Source organism: Schistocerca nitens, chromosome 6 (assembly GCF_023898315.1).
Source record: "Schistocerca nitens isolate TAMUIC-IGC-003100 chromosome 6, iqSchNite1.1, whole genome shotgun sequence".
In the NCBI taxonomy this organism is placed as follows: domain Eukaryota; kingdom Metazoa; phylum Arthropoda; class Insecta; order Orthoptera; family Acrididae; genus Schistocerca; species Schistocerca nitens.
This window is the reverse complement of record NC_064619.1, coordinates 658,795,802-658,812,621: the sequence shown is the minus strand read 5'-3', so window position 1 is coordinate 658,812,621 and position 16,820 is coordinate 658,795,802. Positions and strand designations below refer to the sequence as shown.

Below are 16,820 nucleotides of genomic sequence, written 5' to 3'. Positions count from 1 at the left end.
AGCTGTCTGTGGGCCACAGTGCCTTGCCTGTCTGCTGTATATCGCTAGCAACTGGAGGGCATTAGTCTGTCTGGACATCAGCATTACTATTTTTGTAGTACTGAATAATAAATGTGTGGTTTATCAATGCTGTTTCATTGATGCCACATTGGACATTAATAGGCATCCACTCACTGCCTCACTGCTACCCAACCTGCATTGTGGAATAGCAGCATTCTGACCTCCAACTACACCATTCCACCATCCACCAGAGGTTAACCACCCTGGCTGCTATAAAATTATGACAGATCTTTTACATGGAACACTATAATAATTCTAACTAATTATCTAAACTTACTGAAGTGCCTCAAAAATTCAACTGAGAGAGGAGAAAAATTATCAAATATAATTATAGACATTGAAAAAGTTGCTATAAATTTGCAAGTAATATAAAACACAACCTTTCACGGATTCTAGCGTGTTGTGGCATCTTATGTAATGAACCAACTGACAACATAATCAAAACAGTGACAAACTCAGGCAAAAACTTAAGTGGTTGTGTTACTTATATGAAATGCTTGGGTTAATCAATGACAAATCAAAGAATGAGAAATAGATGAAAGGGAGTTCAATCATGAGAAGATTTCAGTATGATCTGTTGCAATAATTTCATCATTTACCACTTGGAATTACGCACATGCTATTAAACCACAGCAACTTTACTACCCAATTGTTCTGGATACGGAAAACAGCGCAGTCATCATAAAGCAGAAAAGGAGCGATTTATCTGACATCTAGAAGAACATGAACATGAGCATTGGCATCGGGCAAAGGATGGAAGTTTTTCCAAAACTTTTAAGTTTATAAACTGTTTGCATGCCATCGTGATGAAAGCATATCATGCACGGCAAAATGATGCTATCCAATATCATTGCTTAGGCAACTATGGTGCACCGAGGGCCATAGATGACAAGGGTAAATGACAGCTGCAGTGATGTTTATGGATGAATAGACATACAACTGTTGAGCGACGGACTGCTTAGATAAAACAAGGGGCTACCAACAATGTCACCTCAACTACCATTCTGCAATCGTTGCCATGAATGGGTCTCCACAGCAGGTACCTGGTTCATGCACCCATACTGACTGCTGTTCACTGGCGACAAAGAATGGGTGCACATCAATACCACAACTGCATGTCCACTGAGAGGCCGCAGGAAGCCTTTTCAGATGAATTGCATTTCACATTCCAGTGGCATGAAATTTTTGAAAGCAAACACTCTCCAACAATGAGTGCAAGGGTCCAGGCCAGAGGAGGGAGTGCTATTGCCTGGAGAACGTTTTTGTGGCATTCTCTAGGTGATCCCATCATTCTATCATTCTGGAAGTAACAGTGAATTAACACAAGTATGCATGTATCCATGGGGACCATCTCCACCCCTGTATGCAGTCTGTTTTTCTTTGGCATGATAGCATCGACCAGCAGGACAATGCAACATGTCACACAGCTTGCAGTGTACATGTGTGGTTCGTAGAGCACCAGGATGAGTTTATCTTACTCCCCTGACCAACAAGCTCCCGAGATTTAAACTCAGTTGAGAATCTGCGGGACCATCTTGATCAGTCTGTTCGTGCCTTGGGCCCCGAACTAAGAAACCTAGGGCATGGGGCCATGGCACTGAAGCTGGCATGGTTCCACAGCCCTGTTGGCACCATCCAGAACCTCATTGCCTCTTCCTGCATATCTCACAGCAGTCTGTGCCGTGAAAGGTGATTATTCAGCCATTTGACATGTGATTGGATAGTATATATTCACACTCCCTATGAAAGTAAAGGAAATATTCTTAACCTTATTTGACACATTTTGTACTTCATATACAGTCATGCTGCTACTAAAAAACTGCACTGTTAAAATCTCAGATTATTATATGCAAAACTCAGATATTTAAAATTTTACCTAAAAACTGTAATAACTTTTCTTGTACTACAAAACAGTATTAGGGATTGTAATGTATTTCCTTGTAACCTACTCTAATGCTCTAAATATCAGTTCACAAAAATTGTTTATCTGGAATATCCTTTGTTTTGATGTAAAAAATAATTATTTAATTACGTTTCATTGTATAAGTGTTGCAGAAGAGAGAGAGAGAGAGAGAAGAGAGAGAGAGAGAGAGAGAGAGAGAGAGAGAGAGAGAGAGAGAGAGAGAAAGAATGGAGGACATACGTGAAGTGTGGATGTTTTATTTTATTGAAAACTATGTGAAAGTATGCACCCTAGAACTTTTCCAAATGGCAGTTCAGATCATCAGCCAATGAGAATTAAGCATTTCCAGTACATAATGTGGGGCTTTGTGCTGTACATCAGTGAGCCAAAGATTTGTTCGGTAGCCATTTTTGTGAGCAGATCATGTGGAACAGTGCCACATCAATTTTGACTAAGATGAAGAAAATCATTCTTCCTTTTGGTTCTTTTACTGTGAATGTGAAGTGACTACAGTTTTAAACCACTCAGCAACATTTTGAATTAGTATGGAAGTTATTTGTGTGTGAAATTTCTGGTCAACTGACAACTCTGTGTGGTGTGGTTCATGAACTTTACAAAATATTATGGCAAGCACTTCTTTACAATAAGACCACTGAATGACCTGATGTACTAACTTGTGGATAGCTATGGGTCAGTCACTATTTATATCCTGGAATTTATTTGGGACAGACAGACATGATTCTGGCTGCTTTATGTGTGAAAACAGTAGTACAACAGTATAGCAAAACAGCGTAACAGAGGAACTGAAATGGTAACAGTTTTCAGGCTACAATTGCGGACTTAATAGCCATTTAAAATTTGTTTGAGAAGCAATAAAGCGGAATTAAATGAACTATAAACCTTTTATGCAAGTATATAGAATCCCAAATGCCCAATATTTTCTTATGAACTGACATACTGTCTCCAAGCTCGAGTTATGCAACCTCTGTTTGATAGGTACTAGTTGGTGTTTCTTCAATGCTGCTTTTCATCAACTGAACCAGTATATATTATCACAGAGTGAAGGGGGTGGACCTTAAGAAGCCTACTGAGGCAGGTGGACTGAATTTCTTGCACTGAAACTAAGGCAATGATTTTTAGGCTGAACTGACATCTGATGTACTTGTAGGAACAGCAGAAAATAATCTGCCCCAACACAGTTCTACATTTTTATTGTTACAATGTACTATTCTCTTTTCAATATGTTGATTACATACTATTTTTGTCTAAATGTTACTGATTTTCACACCTATTTCCAAACATGTTCAATCAACTATGCTATGATTAGATTTGGGACATAAAATCTCCTTGCCTGAGTTATATTTCAATTTGTGTGTGTGTGTGTGTGTGTGTGTGTGTGTGTGTGTGTGTTTGACAAAGGCATTGTTGGCTGAAAGCTTATTTTGTGACTCTCTTTTCGTTGTGCCTAACTGCGACTCAGCATCTCTGCTATATGCTGAGTAGCAACTATCCTGTACAAATATTGTTACATTCCATTCTGGATTTTCCATTGTTTTATATTTCAATTCTGAATTTTCACTACCCCAATCAAGTGTAATGATAGCTATAGCATTCATGAATATATTTTTCATTATACTAAAATAGTAACATCTCTGTGATTTTCAGTTTCAGCAAGATTTTCACTCAGTTTTAACAAAATACATACTAACAACCAATGGGAAATGAGGAACTTTTTATCTATGCTGGTATACCAAAAAATATATATCCACCATGCTGCAGCAGAAAAAAAACATACATAAAAATTACGAAAATATGCAAGCATTTGTAGCCAGTGGCTCCTTCTAGCAGAAGGACTGAAGGGAAAGGAAGAGGGGTGAAGGAAAAGGGCTGATACGGTTTAGAAATGGACAGAGTTATGGAAAAATTAGCCAGAATTCAAGATCAGGGGAGACTTGCCGGCTGAGATGAGAAGGAACTACTCATATTGGGACTACACCGGTTTGAGATTTGAAAGCCAGAGAGCTTGAAGGCAGAAGATAAGGTAGTAAGAAAGACAGATTACTGACAAAACTTCATGCAAGAGTTAATAAGAGTGGAACGCTAAGTGTATTATGTGTGGTCAACAGGTGCGGTCAACAGACATGACAGAAAATAAAAGATACAGATGACTAAAAGGGAGCGAAGAAAAGGACCAGTTACTGAAAAGAAATGTTGAGTCCAAAGAAATTAACATAAATTTAGGCTAGGTGGTTAGTGAGAGCCAAGGACATATCATAACACCAGTTCCCACCAGCAGAGTTCTGATAAACTAGTGTCTGGAGGAAGAACCCAGATGGCATGCGTGGTGAAACAGGTAATGAAGTCATGACTATCATGCTCTGCAACAGGATTTTTGCGTTGCCAGTATACACACTTTGTCTATGTCCATTCACTTAACTGATAACTTGGTCGTAGTCATACCAAAGTAGAAGACTGAACAGTGTTTACATAACAGCTGGAACATGATGTGGATGGGGGGGGGGGGGGGGGCACATGAAAAGCTATTCCAAGTGCGGTGGGCAAGTGTGATGGGCAAAATGTCAAGTGTCAAGAGACAGAATGGACCTCACTTCAGGGCATGATTTTAGGAAGTCACAGCCTTGTTGACATAGCTGATTAAAACATTCAAGAATAGGGCAGTACTGAGTGACACATGGTTTATTCTTAAGTCATTTTTGAAGGGATCATCAGTACCAGGATTGGATTCTCATCCCATCCAGTAAGTTTCTCCTAAGCTGGGATTCTGGATGACTTTTCCATAACTCTCCTCACTTTCTAAACCTCATTAATCCTCTTCCTTCATGCCTTTTCATTTCCCTTCAACACTTCTGTCAGAAAAAGGAGCCACTTGCTCTAAAATCTTACACATTTTCACATTTTGATGTGTGTTTTCTTCTGCAACTGTTTGGTAAGTACATCTACATCCACATCTACAAGGATAATCTGCAAATCACATTTAAGTGCCTGGCAGAGGACTTTCACAATTTTCTATTACTTCAATCTCATATAGTGCGCAGAAAAAACGAACACTTATGTGTTTCTGTGTGAGCTCTGATTTCCCCTATTTTGTTATGGTGATTGTTTCTCCCTATGTAGGTCAGCGCACGTGTGTGTGTGTGTGTGTGTGTGTGTGTGTGTGTGTGTGTGCGCGCACCAAGATTCATGTGTGTACACTTTAGGTTTTGATGTTTTCTGTAATTCTGCTATAAATATGTCATTTTTTTTTTTTTATAAGAAATTTTGATAACTCTAGAGGAGAAACTGCGCAACTCTGGATTAGAGGGAGAAATATCTGAGTGGCGATGGTCTGAACAAATTTGTGAAGAACTCTTCCGGACACACAACACTAGGTCAAGAAACTGTTCCTAGTGCAACTACCAAAAATAGGCTTGTAGGATGACACTCTACTGATAAAATGTCTGCAACTGAGATGAAGCTGCATCCAACATAGGTTTGCAAGATTTGTTCGGAAGAGACGAAACACTCTACTGGCGAAGCAAACACGAAAGTAACAGAAGGGGACAGTTATACTTTCCATCACCATTATTATAAAATTTGTAATTATCACAGAACTACAACAAAGACAAAAAATAAACATTGAACCTGATCTTTTTCAGTGTGTATAGTCCTTTGAGATCTCAAAGATATGCCAGCAACATACACCTGGTTGGGTGAAATGGGTTTCAAAATATGGTTTAATCCATTCCCTCAACAATTTTAGTTTTCGTGTAGATTCATTATGATAATTCGCCTTTCTATTAAACGTTATGTATGAACACAGGCAAGTCCTTATAGAAACAGTTAAATCTGGAATAGCAGACATGCCATGTAACAACTATCTGATGCGTGTCGTGTAGCTGGGATGTGTATTCTACAGTTATGAATACGTCAATAAAATTTTTAAGTTACTTCAATTACCTTAAAACTAGAGAGACTGATTTTAATTTCTTAAATTCAATAAATGAAATAGTATGGAGATTTTGAATACATCCCACAGACTGTGCATACAGTTATTCCCCAATTGCTACAGTTAAAACTATTCCTCTTGCGTCATGTTAAAGGACGGGCTCTAAGACATAGGCACAGATGACATACATTTGGATTCTGTCTGCTTGCAGCATGTGCTGTACCTGGCATGCCCGATGATAAAGAGTGATTGAGAAGTTATTCCAAGTTGCTATATCTGAAGTGACTGATTTCAATAAGGGCACTCCACAAGGATTTCTGTGTCCACCAATAAACATCTGCCATCACACCCTCCAAAAGCAGTGTTTGCCAGTGCTTGTGTATGTACACAAATACTGCCCAACACCAAAATTTGAACATAAAATATATATCTAGTTTTGTTTAATTCTAACTAGATATCCACCAAAAAACATTAACTACAAGCAAAATGCCACAATCTAACAAGGACACAAACTCTGAATGTTTTCTGAAGAATAAATACAATTAAGATGAACAGCACACTAAGTACTACTGTTACAGAAACAAGGGTTAGTACAGCAATCAATAGGCATCAAATTTAATTAACGTGCTCCTGCTAAAAGAAGTGAGATTCATAGAGATGTGCAAAGAGAAGTAAATTTAGAAATTTGACACCAGTCGAAGGCCGCTCCATGTAGAAGATTTCCTGGCGTACCTTTGCTCACTTTCAGCTGGGTGACGCTGAAACGAGGAGGTGGACGGTAAGCATCAGGTGGATCCTGTGGAAGAATTGGCACTCCACGATGGTAAATCATACCCTTCAGACCAGTACTACGCACATCCACTGCTGACACTGGAGTCACCAGTGGTAATTCTCCAACACGCAGCTGAACAGCTACAACATACAAGCACTTAGCTCACATGCAGTTAGCTGCACTGAAGCACATGCCACGGACAACGCCTGTAAAAACTGATTAATATTAACATTTCAACAAGTAATTTAGAACATCACTTATGAACACATACATACAAAGAGCTGGATTTTGTACCAACATGCTGATTTTAAAATAAAATATTTTGGAGTACTGGATACCACTGAAGATTAATGACTGATTCAGAAAGTTTCATTATTTTTTCTTTGACATCGGCTGCACAATCCACATGTGTTCCTTGTGGATTTCAGACACGTTACTGTTGACAGCTGCTCTCCCTGTAAATACAGCATAACCTTATTCTAACCTGCAAAGATATGGAAGAGTGAATAAGATAAATTGTGTTCAGTACATTGTTAAACTATTTTTGTATACTGTAATGCAAAGCTGGCATTAGCTAAAAGATGTGGAATTCCGATTAAAAACTCTTTTCTGTCACACTCAACATATTACACTCAGGGTTATCAATCTAGAATAATTTAGTCAGTGTAGCTGAAATCTCTGTTTCAAGATCTAAAGCACAATGCATTGAAGCAGATCATATCAACTCCAAGTTACTAGTGATTGATTCTGCCTGTAGAAAAGGGGGGACATTGATTTATGAAACAACGCATTAGCTTTGTAATTATCAGGAACACAGTGATCTGATGCAATGTCACAAGCCACCTGAGTGATGCTAAACTATGAGATGACTCTCTATGCATTTTTGTACATGTGGGGTCATGTCTGATGGGAGGTTGGTACTTGTTAGGACAAGATACCATGTGTGCAAAGTCTGCAGGGTGGGCAGAGAGTAATAGCTTACAAGGGAACAAGTAAAGAAAAGCAAACCCCTCACATGTCCAGTACGGTTAAAACTGGGTTTGGGATGAAAGTAAGACCTTTTGAGACGACTGACTTCTGTAAGAGGCAGGTTTTTAGAAAATGTCTTCAAACAAGCTGAAGACAGTACATTGCAGTAGTGTTGTGGAGAGTGAAACAAGTTTCTAGAGACATTGGAGGTCAAACAGAACAGCAAAACATGTTCTGGGAACTATGGTGGGTTAATGTGGAAAGGAAGGTTGGATCAGAGTAATGATTTCATTAGTGGCTGGTGGTACTCCCAGCCAGGAGCAAAATTTAAGTAGCTAAGTAGCTTTGAAAGTTTCTTCAAACTGTATTGGGAACATTGTTCCAGCATTGGGGGTGCGACGATCTTCCTTTCTAAGATGGAATTTAGTAAACTTGTCAGAGACAAAAATATTGCAAGAAGAACTGAAGCAATTTAGTAATTTCAGTGATCTAATAGTCACTATGATATTGTCAGTTCATGTATTTTCCCCTCATCTATTTACTCAATATCCTGTCATCTGTTATTTGGATATAGCTGCTTTTCAGTTTTTGAATTGTTTGTACACAGACATCCCACTACCAGGTATTATTACTGCCAGGACACACTAAATATGAATCTCACATTCCAGGGCACAAAGTTGTTCTATTATTTACTGTGGTTTCTATGCAGTCAATATCAATGAAACAGTTTCTAATGAAAACTACTGTCACAGCCCTGTTTTTAAACATTTTTTCAGGGCAGCAGCAAATAGTATTGAAAACATGAAATTAGCTTGTCCAAGTTTCTCACTCTCCCTTTTCCATTCTCTTAATGTCATTTAACTGAATCTGAAATCATATTGTAGATTTCACTCAATAAATTAAGAAATGGATAGCTATACATATGTACATGTCGGCAGCCAGTCAAGGAGTATTTTAGGGGAATTGGTTAAAAAATTTATTTCAAAGGCCCAGTGAAATTTTTACAAGTTTTCTCCCAGAGTAACCTACACTGTACCTACGTGACAAGTTGCCTGCCTTTCAGAACTGTGGCAGTTCTGTCCAGTTAAAGCTGCTGACAAGAGACGCCTTGAGCCCTCTGATGAAACTGCCAGCGAATTCACGCCATTGGTTTTAGCCAATGGCGTCCATGGGATACAGGTCACATGTGTGGACGCTGGAGTGTTCTGCGGTGTGGAACACAGTTGCCTCTGCTTTTCACAACCGGCCAGCAATGTAAGTTAACATGAACCACTTCCCCTTCTGTTACCCATTTCAATTAATTGTTCGACCTCCTAGACTGGCTTAAACCTGGTAACTTCTGACCCTAAGTGCACCCCTTGTACACCGTACATTGAAATATATCCTCTTTATTGTACCTAATTTCCTGTTTTGTTGTTTAACAGCAGCCCTGGACGCTTACTCTCAAATCCTGACCGCTCGACCTCCTGCACACTGTTGTCACGAGGCATATGTAACAACCTTCTTCCCCCTTCCCTGCCCATATACATTAACACATAAATGCAGTGTCTGTTCTATCAGACATATCCAACGGAACAGACACCATACTATAGTTCACGACAGTCAGTCTTTGATTTGAAATAAATTGCTTCTCACTCAGTTGTATTTGCTGTCAAGAGCATCTTGAAATCTATAAATTATTGAGAAATAATAATTCACAGTCACTGTTTCTCCCATAAGTTCATTCATCACTTGCAGGTAACCATCTAAAATCAAGTTGTTTACTGATTTTACTTATATCAAATCTAACAACTAAAATTATACACTGTGAAAATAATAATAATAAGAATAAGAATAAGTAGAAGAAGAAGAATCAAACTTTCTACTTAAAATTGTTATCTTTTAGTTTTATTTATTCTTTTTAACTGGAACTTTTTGTATAATATAGGTAGAACTCTATCAGGAACGCAGTGTCACAAGTTCCTTGATCAACTGATGTTGACAGCAATCTTCATAGAAGTACAATGAAATATTTTCAAACTGATTTGTAAACAATTATGACAAAAGAAGTTCCCAAAATGAGTTTTCATTATAACTAGATGGTACAAAACAGTTCAGGTTATAATGGATCTTTTACGTTGGGATAAATTTATTTTATTTTCTGTTAGATGTTTTCACTAAATAGCTGAATAAATTGTAATTAGGAATAATTTAATTAAGCAGAGTAGAGAAGATAAAGTCAAAGAGATGTTCACTGGGTGGACATTGTCATAATGTACCATCATTGCATTGTTCGGTTGTTAAAACAAGTCGTTTGTGTTCCGTTCTGCTGTTCGGTCGTGCGCGTATCTGAAAGGAATTAATTCGGGGACTAGAATAAACTTTCACATAATAGTTACAATTCGATGTTCCGACAAAAGGGGTTAACGTCAGTGTTAATTTGAATTGTGGGCGACAGGATTAGTTTTGACACACACATGAAAACGGACATAACAAAAGTTGTTCGCATATCATCCTTGAATGTGACTTTTTATTTCATTAACAATTGCGGGCTCATTAAAAGCTATTATCTTGTGATTAGGATCAATCCCTCTTTCCTCCTAGATAGTGATCATTCATTAACATTTATGTCATAAGAAAAAGGATTATTAATAAAAGTGATGTTAAATGACAATTACGTGTTATTCCATTTGTGTGGAACCAACGTAATATCTCTGAAACGACATTGATATATAATGTGTGTTAAATACTGAACTGAGATAGGAAGTAAATTGAAATTAGTGAACATTTGATACTGAGACTATAGAAGCAGAAGCGCTTGAGGTTTCTCTTCTCTAAAATGGCAAAATAGGTACGAACTTTAACTCAATAGTCGACATTATGTATTGCAAAGATATTAGCATTTCATACTTATTTTGAAGACGCGCTGTTAAACAAAGGAACGTCTCTGTATGAGTAATAAAATTAAATCTAGAAACATAATTAATAACGGCGAACTCCACTTTAACAAACTGTATTGCGTGTCGTCATCGGGCAATAACTGCTCAACCCTGGAGACTTGTGTGGTGAAATTAGAAGTCGGACATATAAAACAAACTTAAAAATGCATTCAAGTTACAGTGGAGTCGGAACAACACGACATGGGCAGTTATAAGGTCCACTAAAACAATGGATTGTCAGTATCTTGTATCACTGGGAGAAACAAGGGAACACATCTAAAATATTATTTCCTATTCTGTATTCATGTCACTCTAGTTTTCTTACAAATGACTTCTCTCTGCTATTCCAAAGAAGCACATTTATGTGCAGAAAAGTTTGCCGCAAAAGGATGGTCTGTTCCACCTAACAAGGAGGTATATCTCGCTTGAGATCAAACACAGATTGAAAATTATTGAAGGTTTTTTAATTCCGCCTGAGAAGCCTTGCCACTTGACAGAACTGCGGCACCAGTGTGTTGGACACCCTTTACATCAGACATGATCTTAAAAATTCTAGGGGTCATAGGATTTGTTACAATTACAGTGTTTTTTATTAGTCTGCAGTAGCTAAGGAAGGGTGACATCTATGGATCATCCACTAAGTTTCTGTAACTACAGTTCTGGTTTTTTGTTGTGGTCTACCACAGATATCAGACAGTGCAAAAGCCCCATCAACTCACATACAGATACTTTTATACTAAACTATTACAGTTTTGTTAATAACATATTGATTATACCCTAACAGCTTTCCTAGTTACTCTTTACAGAATATATTCATACAATTTGAGGAACCTTCTTATACACTGCCCTCGCCAGCAAAATCAACACGTATGCATACACACTTCACAAACAGTAAAATGAGTCAACTGAAATCAGTCAAGTCACACAAATGCCTGAGTTGCAGCAGTTTGTGAGTATTTGGAGTGGAACGATCACATAAGTTCAGTGGTAGATTAAGGACGTGGAAGACTGCTTCATTGGCAGATTACTGGGAAAATACAGTCAGTCTATAAAGGAGACTGGATAAAAAATACTCACACAATCCATGCTAAAATATTGCTGAAGTGTGTGGCACCCATGCTAGACAGGTTTAACAGTACAGAAGAAATAATAGATTTAATGATAAGTTAGTTTGATCCAAGGGATGTTGAAAATCATAGAAATGCTGAAAATCTGACCTGGCAGAACCATCCCTTGAAATTTTACTTACAAGTCAAGTTTCAAACTGCATCCAGCTAAACTCACACCCAATGGATGTTCTTCACCTTGTATCACAGTGTTTGTGAAGCCCAGATAAAAACAGCTTCCATTACAGCTTCTAGTTTTTAGAGTCAGTAAATCTCTTTCCAGCTCAAGGAGAATATCTGTCTTCCCTACCATAATTAAGAAGGGAATGTTTCATGGTATCACAGCATAAGAGAAGTTCGTAATTTACAGCATGAAATAATCTGGTCACCAATATCCTATCCATTCAGTTACTGCTGCTGCTGATTCTTCATATATTACATGAAGACCACAATAATAAAGCACAGTATCTCTGATGTTTTAAATTGTTTATATATACAATTTATAGAAGGTTAAATATACTAGTTATTTATTATCTCACAGCATGTTTTCAAACACAAACATCACAATGTTTGCAAGAATTTATGTTTGTTTCATAAAACTGTTTTCATTATTGTATTATTTTTAATATACAGAGTGAGCAAAAAGTCTTGCCCTGATAACAATTTATTACAGAATAACCATTTGACACAATAATTCACATTTGATGCCATTACATAGGTTAGTGTTACTAGATTTTTTTTTTAAGACCACTTACGTTAGTAAACCTCAACGTGTGCTCCCTTGGTAGCTCGGAAAATGTCGAGGCGGTATTTCAGTTCCCACCAGGTGTTTCGTAACGTGTTCTGTCACAGCACTTGTATCCTAGCTTTCAGTTCGTTGACATCAACAATTGGTGTGAAGAAGACTCTGTCCTTGATATAGGCCCAGAATAAAAAGTCAAGGGGCGTAATGTCTGGAGAGTGGGGTGGCCAGGGTGTTGGACCGTTCCTTCCAATCCACCAATCCGGAAATGTTTCATTCAGGAAATCATGCACATCAAAGCCCAGTGTGTGTGTGTGTGGGGGGGGGGGGGGGGGGGGGGGTGCGCTCCATCTTGCTGGAAAATTATCCATGGTTGATATTCTAACTGTGGGGCTATGAACTGTTGCAAAACGTCTAAGTAAATGTTAGCAGTAATGGATTTTTCTGCGAAGAAAAATGGTCCAAAAACCTTATTATGCATGAAGTCGCACCAAACATTCACTTTCTTGCTGTCTCACTGTAACTGTATAGTAGCATGTGGAGATTCTGAACCCCATATACAGACACTGTGCCTATTTATGCTGTGGGTACTGTGACAGAACACGTTATGAAGCACCTGGCGGGATCTGGAATACCGCCTCAACATTCTCCGAGCTACCAAGGTAGCACATGTTGAGGTTTACTAACGTAAGTGGTCTTAAAAAAACTAGTAACACTAACCTATGTTACGGCATAAAAATTAACTTATTATGTCAAACGTTTATTCTGTCATAAATTTTTATAATCAGGGCAAGACTCTGCTAACCATGTATTTTATGAACACATTATTAATTGATTGAAAGAGAGAATGGCACCTAACAGACTAATTCCTTATAACAATTATTTATTTGGTACTACTGCTCAGTTTTCACCCTACATCCACTAGGCATACTTGATAATGATTATTGGGTTGAAATTGGCCAGTAGTATCACATAAAGCACTTTTACAAGACAGAGCAGCCTCAGTGGACTCATGGCTTCTTCCAACTGATTTTGTATGTCTATGGGCTCTATCACGAAGAAAACATTCTGATGTATGTCACTGCTGCTAGAATACTTCCTCATCCCTCCCCCCCCCCTCCCACCCATCTGTTCTCCTATCATCTCCTTCATTCCCACAGTGGGAGGGGGGTGGGGGGGGTGGCATGATGCACTGTAGTTTGAATGAGGGAAGGGAGGAAGGAAGGCATGATGCACTGTAGTTTGAATGAGGGAAGGGAGGAAGGAAGGAAGGAAGGATGGGTTTGACACCCTACTGACAATACTATCCATAGAGAAAGAGCAGAAGCTCAAATTGGATAAGAACAGAGCAGAATTATCAACCAAGGCATTTCAAAAGAACCTGTTCTAGTTATTTGGGAAATTAAAGTAAAGCTCATCTAGGATTGTTGGATGGGAATTTACACCTCACCTGCGCCACATGACTATGACTAGGTGAGTCACTGACATGCCATGCGCAAAATGGAACTCGACCTGGCTGGAGACCCAAATGTGTGTCTTCTATCAAGCACAATGAGGAAAGCTTTAGGAATGAACATACCCCATATGAGAGGACATTGAGCAGTTATGTACTGAGTATGTGTCAATTGCTAAACACCTATAGAAAATAACCACAACAATATTATGGAAAGGGTAGATTGCTACCCATTGCAAAGATGACACATTGATTTGTAGAAAGGCACTTCTTCAGGAAAGAAAAACACAAGTGCAACATAAACTGTCAATTTGAGAATGGAAATGGATCTTTATGTGAGCCTGGCCATAAGAGCCTCAACAGAAATCACAATGTTTGAATGATGCTATAATTATTGATTTCTCATATCTCACGCAAAGCATACACAAGAAGAACACCACACAATCAAATCAATATAAAATTAAAAGTAATCATAATGAGTGTACTGGTGTTTGCAATCCAGATGATTCAATCAATCAACAACTGTAATGAACACGCATTATGATGATGTTAATTTGCCATGACTATACAAAATATGATAGAAATCAACCTTCCATTAATTCAGTGTATAATTCAGTGTATAAGGTAACAAAAGAAATAATCAACTTTTGACAATATTAAGTAATTGGGTAGATAAAAAAGTAACTGCATAGATAAAAAAAAATAGATCAACAAGCAGTGGCAGAAGAACAGACACTTTAGGAAGTTCTAAAGGTTTTAAGTATGCTATGTTTCGATTACATCATGGTCAGACAGAGATTCCGAAATCAGATACTGGATTGTAAGGTGTACCCAGGAGCAGATATAGACTCAGATCACAATATAGTAGTGATGAAGAGTAGGCTGAAGTTCAAGACATTAGTCAGGAAGAATCAATACGCAAAGAAGTGGGATACGGAAGTACTAAGGAATGACGAGATACATTTGAAGTTCTCTAACGCTATAGATACAGCAATAAGGAATAGCGCAGTAGGCAGTACAGTTGAAGAGGAGTGGACATCTCTAAAAAGGGCCATCACAGAAGTTGGGAAGGAAAACATAGGTACACAGAAGGTAGCTGCGAAGAAACCATGGGTAACAGAAGAAATACTTCAGTTGATTGATGAAAGGAGGAAGTACAAACATGTTCCGGGAAAATCAGGAATACAGAAATACAAGTAGCTGAGGAATGAAATAAATAGGAAGTGCAGGGAAGCTAAGACGAAATGGCTGCAGGAAAAATGTGAAGACATCGAAAAAGATATGATTGTCGGAAGGACAGACTCTGCATACAGGAAAGTCAAAACAACCTTTTGTGACATTAAAAGCAACGGTGGTAACATTACGAGTGCAACGGGAATTCCACTGTTAAATGCAGAGGAGAGAGCAGATAGGTGGAAAGAATACATTGAAAGCCTCTATGAGGGTGAAGATTTGTCTGATGTGATAGAAGAAGAAACAGGAGTCGATTTAGAAGAGGTAGGGGATCCAGTATTAGAATCGGAATTTAAAAGAGCTTTGGAGGACTTACGGTCAAATAAGTCAGAAGGAATAGGTAACATTCCATCAGAATTTCTAAAATCATTGGGGGAAGTGGCAACAAAATGACTATTCACGTTGGTGTGTAGAATATATGAGTCTGGCGATATACCATCTGACTTTCGGAAAAGCCTCATCCACACAATTCCGAAGACGGCAAGAGCTGACAAGTGCGAGAATTATCGCACAACCAGCTTAACAGCTCATGCATCGAAGCTGCTTACAAGAATAATATACAGAAGAATGGAAAAGAAAATTGAGAATGCGCTAGGTGACGATCAGTTTGGCTTTAGGAAAAGTAAAGGGATGAGAGAGGCAATTCTGACGTTACGGCTAATAATGGAAGCAAGGCTAAAGAAAAATCAAGACACTTTCATAGGATTTGTCGACCTGGAAAAAGCGTTCGACAATATAAAATGGTGCAAGCTGTTCGAGATTCTGAAAAAAGTACGGGTAAGCTATAGGGAGAGACGGGTCATATACAATATGTACAACAACCAAGAGGGAATAATAAGAGTGGATGATCAAGAACGAAGTGCTCGTACTAAGAAGGGTGTAAGACAAGGCTGTAGCCTTTCGCCCCTACTCTTCAATCTGTACATCGAGGAGGCAATGATGGAAATAAAAGAATGGTTCATGAGTGGAATTAAAATACAAGGTGAAAGAATATCAATGATACGATTCGCTGATGACATTGCTATCCTGAGTGAAAGTGAAGAAGAATTAAATGATCTGCTGAACGGAATGAACAGTCTAATGAGTACACAGTATGGTTTGAGAGTAAATCGGAGAAAGACGAAGGTAATGGGAAGTAGTAGAAATGAGAACAGCGAGAAACTTAACATCAGGATTGATGGTCACGAAGTCAATGAAGTTAAGGAATTCTGCTACCTAGGCAGTAAAATAACCAATGACGGACGGAGCAAGGAGGACATCAAAAGCAGACTCGCTATGGCAAAAAAGGCATTTCTGGCCAAGAGAAGTCTACTAATATCAAATACCGGCCTTAATTTGAGGAAGAAATTTCTGAGGATGTACGTCTGGAGTACAGCATTGTATGGTAGTGAAACATGGACTGTGGGAAAACCAGAACAGAAGAGAATTGAAGCATTTGAGATGTGGTGCTATGGATGAATGTTGAAAATTAGGTGGACTGGTAAGGTAAGGAAAGAGGTGGTTCTACGCAGAATCGGAGAGGAGAGGAATATGTGGAAAACACTGATAAGGAGAAGGGACAGGATGATAGGACATCTGCTAAGACATGAGGGAATGACTTCCATGGTACTAGTGGGAGCTGTAGAGGGCAAAAACTGTAGAGGAAGACAGAGATTGGAATACGTCAAGCAAATAATTGAGGACGTAGGTTGCAAGTGCTACTCTGAGATGAAGAGGTT

The 16,820-nt window shown here is 38.4% G+C and overlaps 1 protein-coding gene across 3 annotated transcripts in view; it reads right to left on the bottom strand.

Annotated features, from left to right (window-relative positions):
* Window positions 1-16,820, bottom strand: part of LOC126263747 (uncharacterized) — a 65,010-nt gene that overhangs the window by 18,583 nt on the left and 29,607 nt on the right. For 2 of the 3 annotated variants that reach the window (XM_049960930.1, XM_049960932.1), the window contains exon 5: window positions 6,642-6,821. The exons of the other annotated variant lie outside the window; for it this stretch is intronic. In XM_049960930.1, coding sequence (XP_049816887.1) covers window positions 6,642-6,821 — 180 coding nt within the window. The remainder of the gene's footprint in view (window positions 1-6,641; window positions 6,822-16,820) is intronic. 3 annotated transcript variants of the gene reach the window in all.